General features: G+C 45.2%; 2 protein-coding genes across 2 annotated transcripts in view; one reads left to right on the forward strand and one right to left on the reverse strand.

Moving 5' to 3' along the window:
- Positions 1-18382, reverse strand: part of siz (Brefeldin-resistant Arf-GEF family protein schizo) — a gene marked incomplete in the record, with an annotated part of 514736 nt that overhangs the window by 39682 nt on the left and 456672 nt on the right.
- LOC111244260 (uncharacterized) overlaps positions 15391-18382 on the forward strand; it is a 144621-nt gene continuing 141629 nt past the window's right edge. Inside the window, exons 1-2 of the mRNA XM_086981870.1 lie at positions 15391-15894; positions 16030-16109. Coding sequence (XP_086837996.1) covers positions 15891-15894; positions 16030-16109 — 84 coding nt within the window. The 5' untranslated portion in view covers positions 15391-15890. The remainder of the gene's footprint in view (positions 15895-16029; positions 16110-18382) is intronic.

Raw genomic sequence — 18382 nt, forward strand, 5'->3', positions numbered from 1 at the left:
CCTACAGATTGTCGCCGACCGGAATAACACCGAAAATATAGAACGGTGCGTAGACTATTTGAATTCGTTAGTTTCGTCGATCACATCACTGACTTGATTGATCCGAAATCTTTTTCGACATTCGCCCGCGTCGATCGTTTCGGTGCCTTTGCGTTTTTAAAATTCGAAGCCGCTTTTCCGATGACCATTCGTAGCTGAACGAGGCATAAGTGTCGCAGACGAATGTGGCGCTGATCCATGTTTTTCGAAAATGTCGTTAGTCTACGCTGATTGACGCTCAGTTATTATTCCTTGCCGCTGGTCATAACTCTACATACTCGAGAATATACGGGGTTCCAACGGCATGTAGAGGTTTTTTTCAACAAGTACTCTCTAACGTGTCCAATATGGGCCCATTGTTTTACAGTTTTGTTAAAACCCTGAGTTTTTCAGTACTTTAAAGTACTATACATATTCTCGAACACCCCCGCAATAACATTCTACACAGAGATCTACAGCAGACTTACTACCCTTATGGTACTAATGTTGATGATGGTCGTACTTTCGTAAAGCTAAAAATAGCCAGTTATCGAACGCTGAATGCCGCCGCTGTTTTGTTGTGTTCTATTGAGCGTTGCTCAGGAGCCGCATAGTAAGACCTTCGTTGAATTTTCTTCGTATTGTCAAAACAAATAGTTCTCGCATATACATACGTGCCATGGAGCGACTAACTACAATTCGTTGGCCCTTTACCGCAATGCTTATTTTACCTTTTAGTGACATGCAGTCCCCACGCTCACATAAGTCAAGCACACCGCTAAGCAGCCCAAGATGCTACTGCTACTGTCGCCGTAAAAGCACATTCGATTTCTCGTCGTTCGATTAGCCACTTAGGCTGTACATTTTCGGTTGCTTGTCTTTTTTTTTTAACTGGATCCTTCGTTGCAGCTGCTGTTGCCGCCGAATGCATCATCCAGACCCCGACCGGCGGCCGACACGAAATTCGACCCAGACCCATCCAGATCCATAATGTCTGCAGTGATTGCTTTCTTCTTATTCGATTCGCGTCGTCATCGTTGGCGTCCTTACAAGCTATCGACCTATGCTGGGTTGGTCCACGTTATTCTTCACTGTTTCGACTTCATAGCAGGTATTTCTGCATGGTAGACAAGTAACAGCGGACGGATTCAAGTGACTTCATTTCGACTTCAAAACTCGAATGGCCCACCAACAAACGACGCTTAGCAAGCCTGCTAGCAACTGTAAACAATGTATAGCATGACCGACAATTTGCGTCTTTAAAGCTTACTCCCGTATAGAGGTGATGATGCTTCGTATGACAAAGGAACTCATCGAAAATGCTTTTTGTAGGTTTTTACTGGACTCTACTTTCTCACCCTAATACGGGGCTACGTCAAAAATGAAAATTTTGATAAACTCTGTTCCCATTTTTGGGCTCGCACGTACCCCATTGCAGACGCCTAGATATGTGTTTTTTCTACATATTTCTCGCATATACATGTTGCTGCATTTGTCATGCGTCGGCGAAATGTGGCGTAATGGGCCCAAATGGATCAACCACAAACGTAAATCCTCTTTTGTCCCTTCTTGTAGCCATTTAGAGTCACACTCAAGTTGAATTTGACAGTGAAATTAGTAACAGACGGTAATTATTACCTGGAACAACAATCTCCTACTGCATTGTAAAATGATTGGCGAACGAATTAACAGATGATTGTTAATCACAGCCCTGCTAGTTAAATCGTTATATATATATATATATATGTATTCCCTTTTTCTCGCCGGCGAAAAAAAATATCGTTGCGTTTGCAGTGGTGGGCAACGGCCACGTAGGCGCTGCCACGCGATGCCTACACAGGACTTCTCTAGATATTGTGAAATGTTGTTATAGTTACGTCGATCACCGCCGATGATAGGTGCTACGGGTACGGCCCGTCAATATCCCTACGACTGTCCCTTGTCTCTTGCTGAAACGATAAGCTGCGATTTTACCGACTCTTGTTGTGGCAGCATGAGGATTTCATCGTTTGCGTTTTTTTCACAGGCCATTACGCGACGAAGCCGGGCTGGCTTGAGTCTGCTAGAGCTGCTCGCAGTGAACGTAGGCCGCACAGCGTGAGCATTGACGTTGGGCAGCGCTTAAAATAAAAATAAATATTACGAGGACGGGCGTTGTTACTAGGGTTGTTGCGGCAGCAATGGATCGCTCTTGCTGATGCGGTCGTTGCATATGCAAATGCAGGTACACATACGGTCAGTGGCACCTACCTAGGAGGCCTGTTCAGATAGCCCAGCGATCACTCCAGAATAATAATGAGCTAAACTCAATTACAACGATCTGATTCTGCTGAGCCGGAGTTGTATCCGAGCGAACGCTTTAAAACGGCATGTCATTGGCCGTCGGACATCGCTGACCCGAAAGGCGCGCGAGCCCGTAGTTTATTGTGGATGGCGATTTCAACTGGTTTCGTCGACGGACGCTGAGCGCTAAACTACGGTCAAACCTCCCCATGTCGATGCCGACCGCATGACAAACAATAGTTCAGTAATCAAGCGACCAGCAATAATAACAATAGCAGCTAAAGCAGCGACGCCGGCGACCGTAAACGTGGCACAGTTTGGCCACTGCTATTCGCACAGGGTGACGAATTACGGGTGCCTAATACGCTAGCTGCCGTGATTGATGGCAACTAATTATCGCTGGAGGCTTTGATGCCCCTCGTCAGGGGGGCGTCAGGCGTAGAAGAAACAACGACAACATGTGTTCATCGCTCGGCTAAATATGCCAGGGGGAGCGCGTCCTTGCAAAGCCAAGCTCTACGTCTCGTGATATGTACATACGTATCTCGTTTTTCTCCTAAAACATGAACATAATTTGTGCACTTGACGCGCAGCGCATTACGAGCGTGTACGTAAACAAAAACGATCGAGGCCATAGATCATTACAAACTTGACTTTATACCCACGTTGATCTTTTGCTGCTTCGAAAGCTATTTTCAGTTTTCGTTAATTATTCATTTCGCAGGCAACACGCCATATGTCGTGTTTTTCGCGGGCCTCATTTCCCAAAACAAGTGCGCACAAAGGTGCGCGTCACTTCCCCTGAAGTTCGACAAGTCTTTTAGGGTGTGTATGTGTGATCGTGAATATCGTTGCGCAGGAATCACCCTGTAAAGCTATTTCTACAAGTGGTCAATGTCCGTCTATCTATCTATCTATGCGTGCGGAAGAGTTCTTACAAATGCGACTCATACGAGCTCGTCTTGTACGATAGTAGGGTCACGTTTTTCCAGTTCCGTTCGACGCGGGTGATTCTCACCGTCTGCGAGTACGAACTCCGCGACATGCCTATTCCGTAAGAGGTCACGCGTAAAGTTGCGAACGAGTCCATTGATAATAACAAACTAGCACAACTAAAGAAGTCGGAACTGTGGCGTTCAAAGCTGCACGGGTAGTTACAATATATTTTTCTCTTTTATCCGCGTGTTCACCGAAAGTCGTAGCTTTCGACACGTAATGTCAAACTGAAAGATCCCGTTGATAATTGGCGATTGTGTCCGTGGTCGCAACTCGCTTGTTCGGACGACATCCACGATCCATCTCGAACGGACTATAAAACCGTTTTCTCTGACTGTATGTGCTTTTTTCCTGCACCTGTATTAAACTAACAGACCTTATACCGCAACACGTATCGGCATGCTACAATTATGATCCGAGATCATTTCCACATACATATACGCAACGATTATAAACTCTTACTATAAAGATAGACGGCCAGTTTAATATTTACAGCTGGCAATCAGTTCGGCTGAGATAACACAGTCACTTCAATAGCAACAGTATATCTACGGACACGACGGCATTTCAATACCGTAATTTGATGGTTACGCATAATGCTAGAGTTGTTACTTCCTGTGTTTTACGGATAGTTTCGTTTCTCTTAGATGATGGTTTCATAGTGCGCGATGATAGCACGGCCAGCGTATGATTTTTCGTGAACAGCTCGTGTCGTAGCATCTGCGTCTATTTTACGCGTGAGCACGCATCGCCATTTCTCGGACGCTCGTGTTTTCGTAGCCGTAGCCGCGGCCGCAGTCGTCGTCTAGTTCTCTGGATTCGTCGGAGCGATTCTTGGCCGCAACGTGCTTTGAGACGGACGCCGCCGTGCGATGTTGGGCCGAAACGGAGTCCCGCCACTGCAGTTCAATCGAACGAATGCTCTAAGAATTCTGCGCAGTAACAGTAGGACAAGGTGAAGAATGTCAAGGCGTACGTTTTTGGTGACACACTGCTGGCTTCGGAGCTCGTTATTTCTTATATATTCGATTTGCGATACGATTACGGCCACCGCTCCACGCACGATCCGAGCTGGCTGGCTGGCTGGCTGGCTGGCTGGCTGGCTGGCTGGCTGGCTAGAAGATAAGTGTTATTCTACTGCGTCCCTTTGCCGCGGCATTTATTGCCGCTCGCAACAGCATTAGCAGGAGCTCAATAAAATTGGCTCACTCGAATAATAGCACTCTACTGGGCAAGGTTTCGTGCGCAACACTGTAGTAACAGCGGACGAAACACGACAACTTCGATCGCTTGGCGTCGGTGTTGTTTCCCTTTCGACTTTCGCTAGACCGATCGCTTCCTCTTCTCGTAGAAACAGTGGCGCGACAACATATGGATATATAATAACTGCTACACCGTTAATGAATATCTTCTGCAGAGTTACTAATTACTTTCACTCGAAGTAATGGCGACAACAATGACGCCCAGGGCTCTCTGAGGACATAACACGATTCACTGTGTGTGTGTGCATGCATGCGCCTTCTCCTGCGCCTGAATTGAACTACTCTTGTTCCGTTAAAGTGCACGAGCTCCCGTGCGACGAACGCTTAACAGCGCTGAACTGCTGAGCGCACGCGCACGCTCGCCTTTGACGAAAGATCCATCTGTCCGTTCGCCAGCGATGGTGGGTCCGTTCTGCGGCCGCGAACCGTCTTCTGTATGGCGTTGCGCGGAAAGGGCCACCGCTGCCGCCGCTAGAGCAACTGTTGGCGGACGGCTACGTTGCTCGCGCATCCACTAGTAACAGCTGTAGTAGTCGTATCAGCAGTTAAACAGCACGGCGCCACTGAGCAGGAACGTCACCGCGGGCATTGCTGGGTCGGTTTCGCGGGCTGCGGCGGTAGAGACGTACAGCTGCCAGAGGCGGTGAAAAAGGCGCCAGCAGCGACAAACAGCGCCGCCACTAATAGCAAAGCTTCACCTGCCGCCTCTTTGCTTAAGTGATTGAGTGAGTGGCTGATGAATGTCACGTCAGTCGCAAGAGCCAACGCCCACAGTAAACCCGGCAGTCGTAGCAACAGCTGCTAGCGATAATATTGTAGGCCATCGGCATTCGACTCGTTGGACGTTTCGACAAAAGTTATGTCTGGCCATAGACGTGCCGGCGGTAAAAAAATCAGCGACCCGTTGCTATTCGAGATAACCCCATGACAAAAGGCACGAATAGGATCAAGAAGCACTTCTTACTATAAGATTACAGACCCCGAGCGAGCGTAGAAACCAGGCAACGCAGGGTAACGCGACGTAATTGTGCTACCTGCGGTGGAAGGCTTCGCCGCAGGCGCGAGGATCTATCTGTTTTATTCGAAAAAACAACTTAGCTATGTTAGGTAGCGGTTGATAGGAGAGCCACTGTTGTTGCAAGCAGAGCTAAGTGGAGCTGATGAGCGCACAAGGTCACGCTCGTGTCGCGAGGGCCAGCGTGAAGAAATTAGTACGGATCCGAGAACAACAAATTGCTGGAGTAAAGATAAAGGTAGATCGGTTCATCCGCTATACCGTGCCGCCACGGCGTTATCATTAGCGTTACTGCCAGCCACCGCTATGGACACCACGTCATCTAGTTAAGCTGAGAAGCTGCTAATGAAACGCACTCAAAAACGCTGAACGCTGGCTACAAGAGAAGTCGCAAAGATATCATTGTTGTTCGTAGAGGAAATTTTTCCATAGCGTATTAAGTGTCACCTGAGAAGTGAGTGCTGTCTTGACCAATAATTCCGACATGTCACTCGCGTCATTGATCGTCACTCCTAACTATTATCTGGACTGGAATAACGCACGTTGATTCCTTGATGGACCTCCACGAGCGCCGTTGTGACGAAATTTAAGCATGAACGGGAAGACCAAAGCCATACATCTATACAGCTTAAACACTGACAGAATACATGGCGTTGAATGACAGAGATAAGGAGGAATCGTTCGAAAAGTGCTTAATACGGCCAGTCGGCCTACCGGCGCCCCCCTACCGACATGTTCGAACGAGACTTACCGTCCGTCACTGCTAACCAGGACAATTTCGATCGATAATTAACACAGATAGCCTTAGCGACTAGCGTTAGACTGCTAATAATAACAGAACAAAATGGTAAATGAGCGAAGCTTGCGGCCGGAACAGTCTCGTAATTAAAGCAAGGCTCAATGCCAATACAGCCTTAATCGCCTTCGGGTGCAGTTACAGGTTTCGGGGTCGCTGAAGAATGAGCCGAGCAATCTGCTACGAATGAAGGAAAAGGAAATCGAGAGTTGGAACTCGACGTCGTCGTCGTTTAGTATATCTTCTGTATTGTATAGGCTTCCTACCGCCATGTCCACTCCATCAGATGGCGCCGACAGGCGTACGGCAGGCGAATGCCAAAAACAAATGTAATTTCGATGATATTGCGTATTTCGCACGTGCGTACACGAAAAAATTTCTGTTCCTTCCTCGCGTGCGCGTTATGTCGATCCGTCGGGAGGTTTTGACGCCGACGTCGAGGAACGACCAGCCACCCATTGCTCTATTGCATGCATGACCTGGCCCATCGCATCTCATCATTGTACAAACGCGTCATCGATAATACGATGCTATATTTGACGTGATGACTAATTCGCTATTGTACACATATATCATATATAATATTACTGCCATTAATAGTAATAAAAATGGCATAGATTATCAGAGAGGAAGAGTTGGCCACACTGCGACGGGGCTGGCTTCATTTACGGCTGCTTCCCGTTCGATAGACGATAAGGCCGAATCGTACGTGGGAAGCACGTGATCAAGCAGAGCTACCGGCGTCATGGACAAGCGACTAAGGCGATTAGATACCGATAATATATAGTCACTGTGTAAATTTCAACATCGACGAGAAGGCTGTCTATCTAGGAAATTTTGGCCGGTTAACGCGATACTAGGTGACGTTATCATATAGATTATAAATTAGGTGAAAATAATCCAATTGGCAAAACTTTTCTTTTAATTTGCAAGATGGATTAGGTTTTGATGCATGAAGCGCTAGCGTATCGTTCCTCGTAGAAACACTCTAGGCGGTCAACTCTGCTTCGAATTATTACTCGATAGATTCCTCGTGCGTCCGGGGCCTCTCGGTACGACTGCGTCTATCAACACGGTTCACGTACTTTCTTCCTTTACCCCTTCAAGAGTTAGAAGATACGAGTTAGTGAGCTACACGGAGAAATTGTCATCTTACATCGCTATTGAGGTGCTTTATTAGCCATGAATGAAGAAATATTATCATTGGACATGAAACGAAGCGAGCGCGAGAGCAAAACGCTTCGTTTCCATTTTGTACTGTACGCAATAGGCGCTTCGTTTTTTTTCTAGCCTCACGGCTAATTTTTAGTTACTCACATAGATACTTTGCACGATAGAGCTATCGACAACTTCGTAGAATCGAGAATTGTTGGGGCGTTCCTCGGTGCGTGGGTGCAAGGTCAACATTTCGTTCAGGGGCAACACGGTCGACAAGTTAACGCTTCGTTTTACACGTGCACAACCGGTAGAATTGGCCGAGTGGTTACCAGCGCGCACAACTAGACTTGCGCCTATTGTCATCACGTATGGCTGATTGTTGGCATATACAATAGATTCCTACTATGTGGCACTTCGATGCACGCCGTGATTTTCGCAGAATGAGTTTCGTAGGTGTCCGAGAGCTCGTCGATGAAACGAGGTGACTGAATTTGCGCCAGCCTCACTACACGTAAAAATTGACCATTCAACGAATGCAGCCCGAAGAGAGAAGCTATCGTAGAGTGAAGTAACACATCTACACAGACAATAGTCTGGGCCAACAGGGAATTCGAGTTGTGCACAATGTCGTCCTTGTTAGCCGTTTGGTCTTTTCATAGCTGAAACATCATGCCGTGTCCGCCACTAAGGCCTGTTAATACGTCAACCAGAAACAGTTAGTTTTTTTTTTCCTGCGGATAATTAATATGTTAGATCTAAGATTACTGACTGTATTAAGCTTAATGGCAATCAAGGCAACACTGAGAATCTTGAACATGGCATTAACTATCGCTAGAACGCTGTCGCCTTCAAATCATATCTGATCCCGCTCATTATACGTTGAGTGTTACAGTTTTTTTACATCTTATGAATAATAGTTATAGTCATTGCTATGACCTGATAACGGGTGCTAGAGCTACAGAAAATTAGTAGCATCCTAACAGATAGGCCAATTACCGTCCGGACAAACATGGCACAATCCAGAAGGACGATTTCGGAAGCTGCAAATAATTACAAAGACGTTTTAACATGACGCTGGCATCCTTCTGAGACATACAGCAACAACATCTGAATCCCCACTTAATTATCATCCCTATTTAAAGTTTAATCTGTTATTCTACGAGCATCAGCTGGCACAGCAGATTGTGTTTTTTTTTTTTTTTCTATTCATTTGCCGTCTGTGTCACTATTCACTTTCGTCCTGTTTACTCTGTCAGGCTTTATCTTGCCATGGTTACCATTTCGCGCCTTGGAGACGTGGAAAACATATTCTAGGATCACACAAGCTGTTTAAAGTTTTGGCGTGCGCCTCTCGAATCCAAAAAATTAATTACGTATCGGTACCGCTTGCGCGTCTACGTGTACGTGAGTTGATGGTGATTTTTATATAGAATTTTGATTTGTTGCTACCCCTGTCTTCAGCCTGATCTTTCTCTCTTTTGCGAAATTCATCCTATACACTGATCAAGTCTACGACATATTCGTCCGCATGAGGAAGATAAGCTGACAGCAATCCTCTCGATGGACGCGTGTGCTTCATCGGACGTATCGGTCACTCAACGCAGCTTAGTCAATCAACACTGTCCCTCTCTATTGTCCGCCTTTGTTTGCCCCATAATTTCCGATAATAGAATCAAATTTAACGGGTGCTTGGGTAAGCCGCCCGCTAGAAGTCGACGATTTGGTATCGATCATTTGGCACTTTCCTGCCTTTTTTCCAGCATCTGATGGCCAGGCTTATCTCGTCGGCGGCAGTGGAACAGTCGACGGACGGCAAATCCGACGACTATCAACAGTCCAAGCCGAAAAGTTGGCCGACTCGATTGCTGTTACTATACAATGCTACAATGTTCAAATATCAATGCCCGGTCCCGTAGCGAGCACGACATAGTCCAAATGGAATCGATGACAGAATAGCCCACGGGCCAGTCGCTAGGGGCAGCAGCTGCCCAGACCTACCACGCCCGAATATCAAGAGTTTGATTTCTATATATATATATATATATATATATATATATATATATATATATATATATAGTTTTTTTTTAATCTTTCCTTCTTTTGAATGGTATTTATGCGGCATTCCTGGTTGACTGGCTGGCTTTGATGGGCGTCATTACGCCTACGCTCGTCGTTTCTGCTGTTCTTCATGGTATAGTCAATGCTGTTGTTGTCTTCTATTGATGTAGCAAGCGTCATTTGTTCGTTGAGCGCAAGCGTAGTTGAATGAGAATTGCAAAATAGAATCGTCCTGTGGCCGTTGCGTCTAATAATAATCATCGGCATCACGCTTGAAGACGCACCAACAAAGATGACTACTGCGAGACAACTGCATAGTTAAAAAGGGAAGTAAAGATAGGAAAAATTGATATGTTGATGATTGTTGACGGTATTGCTAACATTCACGTACACGGACGCAACGTCCGTAGGAATTCAGGACACCGTGAACGTAACGCGAACACGAGAATAACGTCGATCGAATCATTAAATTACTGATCGGGTGAAAATTCATTTTAAAGCTATTAGAACTGGACGGCTGGCCCACGTTGTATATGAGAAGAACGCAATATGCCTGTAGACTAGCGAAATGTATCGTCGTTACACATTCTATCAGACGGCGGGCTTTTTCCAGCACGACTCAGATCACCACCTGGACCACCCTTAACTTTAACAGACAAATACGGATCTAGTCACTGGCCATGATTAGTTGTTTAAAATAAGAGAGTGTTACGTACGCAATAGTAGCCTGAACATAAATCACGGATACGTTGTTCACGTATCGCTGTCAAAAATACGTCCCCAAAAATCAGATCTGCTAGGAGTGAATTAATTCAACGCTCGATTGGTTAGGTGACAACATGGTCAGGTTTGCAATAGGACGGCAATTTTACCCTATACGAGTAGCTGCTTGAAGAATACCCCATATATATATGATATGAACATGAATAAGATGTATGTTTCGTATATAAAATAATAACAGTAAAACCTTTCCACACATGCCGAGGATCGCCATAGCTTTATGCTATTTCCTATGGGATTGCCTTTGAGGCAGAGAGTGAGCATGCAGTATCTTATAGATGTATGTATATGCACGTTTGATTTCACATGTGTAATACACATTATGTCTTGCACCAATATAGTTCAGTAAAAAATGTCGCAGTATAATAAGCGTCCATATATACGGCCGCCTTGAATTCTATGTAATAGATAATTATAACCGCCATTTTTGCTAGTGCCGCTGGTTTCAATGGTACCGTCGCCATGATTCGATTCTGTTACCGTTACTAAGCTTTACAAGCAAAAAAAAAAACCGTGCACCTATGTGACCTTGGGGCCGGCACTATTATCGAAAGATCTTGTACGCTAGGTATACTATAATGTTATGACCATCGGTAGCAGACGCGGTGGTCAAGCCCGAAGTACACTAGCTACTTATTAACATCGCCGCTAGCTAGAACTGTCGACATGAGAGGGAAAAGCTCGTTTGGATAAAGTATGAGAAACAATACAAGGTCCATTTCGTTTAAGTGGGCAGGAAGGGTCGTCGTGGTGGCAGTGGCAACCGTACTGGTTTTATCGACTTGATGGCTAATATGCTGCCAGGAGACGACATATCCGCATGCAAATATATACAGAGGTAATTTTGGTCGTTTCATGAGTCCTTATCGTGGCCACACATTGTAACGCCTTTACAGTCCTTCGCTTATTGCGAACGAAGATAGTCATCGTGTGGTGCAGGGTGAAACGTATAGACTAAAATACATACACTTACGCATGTAATGCGATAAATGAAGAAAGGTGCAAACAAAGAGCGCTGAGGATAGTAAATGATAACAATAACTGCACGCGGTGGGGTTCGTCGTAATAATAATAAAAGCCACCACCATCTTACAATCGATGACGACCGTATAACAGGATGTCCGTTAGAATAATCTAGTTTTGTCTCCGAAAATCCTTCCTTTTTTTCGAGGCCTTGTCACACTACAAATTTTCAGTACCTACGACGGGACCTTAATTGTTACTCTGGCATTGAACCCTAATTTTTCATGTAATCCGCGATCATGGTCTAGCCATTCAAGAGCGCACAAGTACTACAAGTGATATTGATCAGCCTTCCGTAAGCAGACGAATATATATATGTATGTGTGAGTAAGTGGATCTGGAATCTGTGATCCAGCTTGCTCAGCGTGACATAGCCATATAGATTGTAACTAGTGATGATGGTGGCCGACGCCAGCTTCCTTCAGAAGTCCACGTCGTTCTATACGGGCCCCGAAATACGACGAATCACCTTTCATATCATGAAAGCGATGAAAGGAAGCTTTCTCAGTGCACGAACCCAGCTGACCAGAGCGTACCGAATCTATGCGTCAAATAAATAACGCAACCTTGTACAATCAATTTCAGTTTCGAAACCAGCCGGTCGACTGCCGTTGCCACTGGTCTATATTTAGACTCGCGACTGGGCCTCATGCCGCGTCTTTCGAGTAGAAAGGCACCTGACTTTTTGCTGAGAGAGTGCCTTCGTCTAATAAACATCTTGTTCATCGCGGTCCTTCACGCGTGTGCTTGCTGTCGTCACATTCACTCGTTTCTCTAGCCATTCGAGACGCAATGTTGTTTTTGACCGAAGCACTGCCTGTAATCGAAGGCAATTTGGGATTTCATAGCAGTGCGTCTCCCGCCTGATCTGCGCTATAATATAATGCAAGATGTGCCCGGCCTGATGGATGTCTTTGTGTTCCCGTATCGATGAATTGGCCTACAAATGATCATGGCATCCGTACGAATGGTGATTGAGTATCACATCGGTTAAACTCCAGTGCAGAAAATATATATATGGAGACGAGTATGAGCAACTGGATTCTCGGGTAGGGTAACTGCTAATCAAATACAGTTCTATTTGTTAATCCAGCAAAGCTGCAAATCTGTAGCAATTTACAGTGGCAACATGCATGTTCACACGTGTCGGCAATATGACGGATAATTGCTTGGGAGCGGCCAATGTGTACGTGACACGAGGTTTTATGTTTGACGACAATGTGACATTTTCGGTGAGCCGTCTTTCTCACCGCACTCTTACCCTTTTCATCTTGCCTTAACTCGATCCTGAACACTTCGATCTTTGTGGTTCTGTGCACCTGAAGACGACGCTTCGGCGCCCTCATCTTTGTTAGTAAACGGCGAAAATAGTTTTAAGCGGTGATCCGGCCACGGCGAAAGCAACAAGACCAGCATGGCTTCAGCAACAGCTACAATCGCAGCAGCGCAGGCCGGAATGACCGCGCTGTAAGCGAAACGTATTGCCGCTCTTCTGTTTGGTATCGACGATCAAGCATTTTCATGCTTATCCGACAAGGCAATACAGCCTATCTCCAGCTCTCATCCCCACTATCAAGAAGCAATCCGCGTTCCTGCGTGACATTTCCGGTGGGTGGAGGGAAGGCTATCAGCATGACAAAATTGCTATGATGGCCTATTGAACCCAATCCGCCATCTTCCTTTGTCCCATCATTGGATAGCCGAGCATAAGGCTTGTTATTAGATTCTCATAAACGCCAGACTCCTACAATGTAAGCACCGACCTTCCAGTGGTCATGGCAGTAAGCAGGAGTAGCAGGAACATGCTGCATCTTTACCATCAACTGCTATTTTATGTTTCCTTCTTTTTTTTCGACTGGTAGTTGAAGGAAGCCCTACCACTGCTTTACGTTCTTATATCGCAGTGTTTTCCGCCATATTATTTATCCATATACTCCACCAGAGCCGTCAACCCACTCGGGAAAGTAAGAACGCATCCGGACGTCTTCCTCAAAACGTGGAAGCGGTGAAGGCATCCACAACAAGGACAAAGCAGGCACACATGGACGCGGTCTTAATGCATTTGTAAATGCTTAGCAAACAATGGCCAGGAGCTAAACGGCCTTCGCTTGTGACAAGAGTCTGACGTCTTGAAAGGTAGCTGTATCACCACTGTCGGAAACCACCATTTCCTCCTCAGTCTCTCCGTTTTGCTACTGTGCTCCTCGTTACGGTTTTTCTTACGAACTAGGTGCCGTTTACTAAAGCCCACGTACGTCAGGCTCTCAAACAACCACAGCGTCTATACTGGTCTACAAGCTATTCCATGGTAGCCTTTAGTACGTTCCCCCCTTTGCAGCTTCAGGCTCGTTTGTCACTGACTGCAGCTCTGCACACGCCAATGATTGGAAATATCTTATCTGTCATCAAAGACGCTTTCATGGGATAAGATGGCAAGCCAGTACAAAGTGGGTTTATTGTAAAACTTCCACGCATCCCGACCTATTCAAGTCAGATATGGAGAAGTGGACAACAATGACTCTGACCATTCGAAAGCGAGGCTAGCGCAATAGTGTTGAATCAGCCCTTGACTTCGTGGCCCTCAACGCCATATTGCTCGTGTTGAATTTTTAGCTATTTCTTAGTTTTTGTAGTCTTTGTCATTTCTCAGAAGTTTCTTCGTAGCTGTTGATTTGCAGAGAGTCACAAATAGACAAAGCAGACAGAACGGATTACCTGTCCATCGTCAAAAGACGAAATGCTCCTTCTTGAGCTAGCAAACTTCTACATGTCTGTATGAGACGACCCCGACAATAAAATGGGGCGCCGACGTCTCTCGATCTGATCATCGGTAGAGAAACCGGGCAGGGTGGGAGGGGGATAGGGGGGGGGGGTTATTGCAGAGTCGAATTTCGCGAATCACGACAGGCACCCGTTTTCCGGTTTCTATTGCATCAGGACTGTGTTGCCACAATCGTAGAAGGTCGCATTATTATACCAGCAAGATTGCATGATTATTATTACCATTATGACAATGTTGATTTTGAATTCAAAACTTTCGACACGAAAAAACAACTGCGGACAAACGACGAATACTAGCGATCATCAGCCTGCAGCGGCCTGCGAAAAGTATCTGTTAAATCCCAGTACTAAAGGAAGTGTCGCCTGATTGTCTAAGAGATCGGCGAAGCGACGCCGCGTATAAATTTGAATTTTAAACGCTTCGTTCGAGGTAACATGTTCTTGCTTGTTGGTTATCCGTTTTGCTTTCTGTGGCGTTAACGCCGATGGTGATTGTCGTAGCGATGTTGCTTTCTCACCAGTCGAAGCATGGCTGGCCTGGACCAGGCTGGCGCGCGTTCGGCCGCATTGACGATGGTGAGGCTCTGGGATGATACTAAACCACTAAAGGTAATAGAGATGGCAGTAGAGGAGGATACGGGAGGACTAAAGTGTTCGCTTACCGCGTATGTTCGTGACGAGAAGTGTTCGCCTGTCGTCGTGGGAAGACCCCGCGGAGCCACTGCCGCGGGGTTGAATATACATACATACTGAGTCACAATAAACACACACACAAAAGCTCATGACGAACAGCGAATTACAGCCGAGTTATTTTCTTCTCAGCGTATTAGCCACCCGCAGCAGCGCCCCTGGGTCGCTGAACTAAGCCCACTTAGGACGGCGCCACTGTAACAGCTTATGGTCTAACCATGAACGCGCGCTACGGTATGTGCAATACGCTACCATAGCCATAATGCTAGACGCCGTAGTCAACCTATTGCTCCTCAATTCCTTACCAACGTAGCGCTGCATTGGCATCTAGACCGGGGATTAGAAATTCCAGTTCGTATCGTTGAGTTTGATGACAGAGACGATGATCTTGAATGGCAGTGAATAACGTAGGGTACACGGTTAGGTCGTTCTATTAAATTATGCGCACTTTCGTGAGAACGATAATACTGTTACAATATTGTAGTTAGTTGCTAATTATTGCCGATCTTCTCTCCCTTCTCTTCAGGAACGGCTTGCAACAAACAAGCGAAGATATCGTGACAATAGGTGATGAATTTGAATGCTTCGTATAAGGTTTCTTATAGAGCTTTAGGAGAGCCCTCTAAAATCTAGGGACAGTGCCGAAGGAGTGAGCGACATGTTTCGCTTCGATGGCAATAACACTGAAAAGTTCGAATTGCAACTATCGCCTGTCTTCCTCAAACTTGATCGATCATGCCACTTTGGTTCTCCGGCAAACATCTCAGAGCAATCATAGAACTTGCGCGACATCTATATCGCAAACAACTTGCGCCGAAGATATCTGAAGACTTCATTTCGGTCGTCATCGGTGATCGACACAAAAACTAACATGTCGTATTCAAAAGAAATTCAGCTAGTCTCTATCGATCTACTTAACGTCGCTGCTGCTAACGGAACTAATGCCAGACACCGGCTGTGTAACAGGCTTTCCTGGACCGACTAGTTAATGAGCGAGCATCGAAGAACCCCTTGCCATCCATAAACAGCTATGGGTAAGCCCAGTGGTCAGTCAAAACACCTTGAAGACATAGCTACAAGTCAGTTCAAAGTTTGGCAACAACAATATGGTGATATCTGTACAAGACGAAGATGACTACTAAAGCACTTGCTGTTATGGTCGTTTTCAGCGCTGCAGCTGTTGGTTCTATGGCCTGTTTCCTCAATCAGCCCAATCAATCAAAGGCCCAATCTTAGAGCCCAATCAAAGGTAAGATATGTTAATTCGATTTGAACGTCAAACCGACAAACACGAAAATAATTCACGAACTGCCGAAGGCCTAAAAATATGGGTCGTGCTTGAGGGTATTAAAACATCTGTGAGCAGATGCTATCAAAGCCAGCAGTAACATACACACAGAAACGTATGCGATGGACGTCCTCCAGCCGAGAAGGAGGGATTATCATAAAAAAAGAAAGAAACATTTTTTATCGTTTATAAACGCTTTGCTGCCCAATTCATCCGATACTTACGCTGTCGTTCATCGAAAGATAATCATCGATACGGATATGCAGAAGTGTGTCACTGCACGTACATGCACTTACGTTTGTCCGTTCATATAGAAAATGTTCTCCGATTTATATCGAATACTATAATAACTGACGGCATGAAACACGCTCATATGTTTCATTTCTTATGCCGTGTTAGCACAACGATTATATAAGCAGCTTGGTGTTCCGTTTGTCACCGTAGCGTCATTGCAGATAGTTACCGCGTGGACAGATTGTTCTGTTGTTATGGTATTACACTACCCAAACAAAATCACCAGATCGCTATAGCGTGTATCCCTGTTTATATATATATATATATATATATATATATATATAGTAATTTTCTTTGCTACTTAATTGTTCATCTCCTTGTGGAACACACAGGGCTGATCTGTGTTTTTCTTATTAAAAGCAGTGCTTACCTCCGCTCACGACGAACATATTAATCATTATATGGTATTACTTATGCATCGAGTGAGGTTCGTTCTGACGGTGCTGCGTGAGAACTTCGTTAAGTCTACATTTCAGAAGCCAGGGCGCCATAGGCCATTGATTAGCTATTGTAGGCCACTGTGGCAAGCGAAGCAGTTAAATCTGCATGTGTCCTGTGCAGTGAGTGAGCCTAGTGGGCCTTAACACGCTGCATCTCATAACTGCATCGAAATGGTCACTCAAGTTTTTTAGATAGAACGGATGTCGTATTACTGAAAGCGTATTCGTTCACAGATAAAAAGCGACGTATTTAATCGGACAGCCTTGGTCCTATCTGTGAACAATCAATCGACCAGCCAGCGAATAAGCTGGGCTATTACGGATTTGTAAGTTGGCAATATTACTGTCCCTCATAGTCGAAATGGTAGTAAGCGAATGATTAAGAGCGTCACCTACAGGTATCAGTTTATTTGACCCCGGGGGTATTATTCGTTCTTAACGGCTGTTTCGTCCGGCCGCAAAAGCAATGGCCGTGTTGCTTGCGGCTGAACTTGGCGACGACAGAATGTCGCGTATACCGCTGCGGTGACTCAGTCGCACAAATATGCCATCAAGTCTTCCAAGGCTTCAAGCAAGCAAGCAAGCCTGAAACATTTTGAGCAAAACATCATGGCCAGTAGATCGGTCACCTAAAGGCGACCAGTAATAATAGAACGATAGTTGAGCTAAAGACAAGCTGAGCGACCGAAAAATCAACTCAGGCCTAGGATTTATACCTGCCATTAGTTGATAGAGATCTATCACTGGATACCGCTGTCGGAACAATTTTTGCGTCTGTTACTATTGCTACCGTGTTCGTTGGGCGATAGCTGAGTCAGTCGGAATCAACCAATAGCAGAACGTGTGGTGCCAATAGCTTCTAAATATTCGTATCAGCCTTGTGCTCTGGTCGGTCTGTACGGGCGAAAATTTTAATACTACTCCTTTATGTCAGTTAATGCAGCGTATTTTGCGACGCTCTCTATCCTGGTAGGTAGATGGGTAAATGGAGCGTTCGCCACAACCGGTCTGCGTTTTCTTCCAGGTTAATGTGGTATAATGCAACTTAGCTGAAAATCGCACCGTTGCTACCATACGAGTAGATATTCTTCATGATGAAGTAGCGCAGCGGAGATGAAGGACAGAGCATCATATTGAGCATACATAAATAACTAGAAAATAACCCGGACAATACGGTTATCCGTCTATCCAGACAAATATTGCATGGTAAGAAGTGTTATATATTACTCTAGTCTAAATAAGTGCAAAACTCAAAAGTAGGTACTATATAACTTAACGAATTGGCTAATAGATATCGAACTTGTTCAACTTTTTTTTTTTTTTTTTTTTTCCATAAACTCTTTGATGTTGCTAAACTTTTGATTAATTTTACAGGAGCGATTACTGTTATAATAACGTTAGGCTTTATTTTTAACGTCGTTAGACGGAATATCGCAAAACAGATACATTGAATACTTCTAGACATTTATAGCTCAGCTCGTCTCCTTGACATGCGTGAAT

Source organism: Varroa destructor, unplaced genomic scaffold, assembly GCF_002443255.2.
Source record: "Varroa destructor unplaced genomic scaffold, Vdes_3.0 BEIS01000002.1, whole genome shotgun sequence".
Taxonomy (NCBI): domain Eukaryota; kingdom Metazoa; phylum Arthropoda; class Arachnida; order Mesostigmata; family Varroidae; genus Varroa; species Varroa destructor.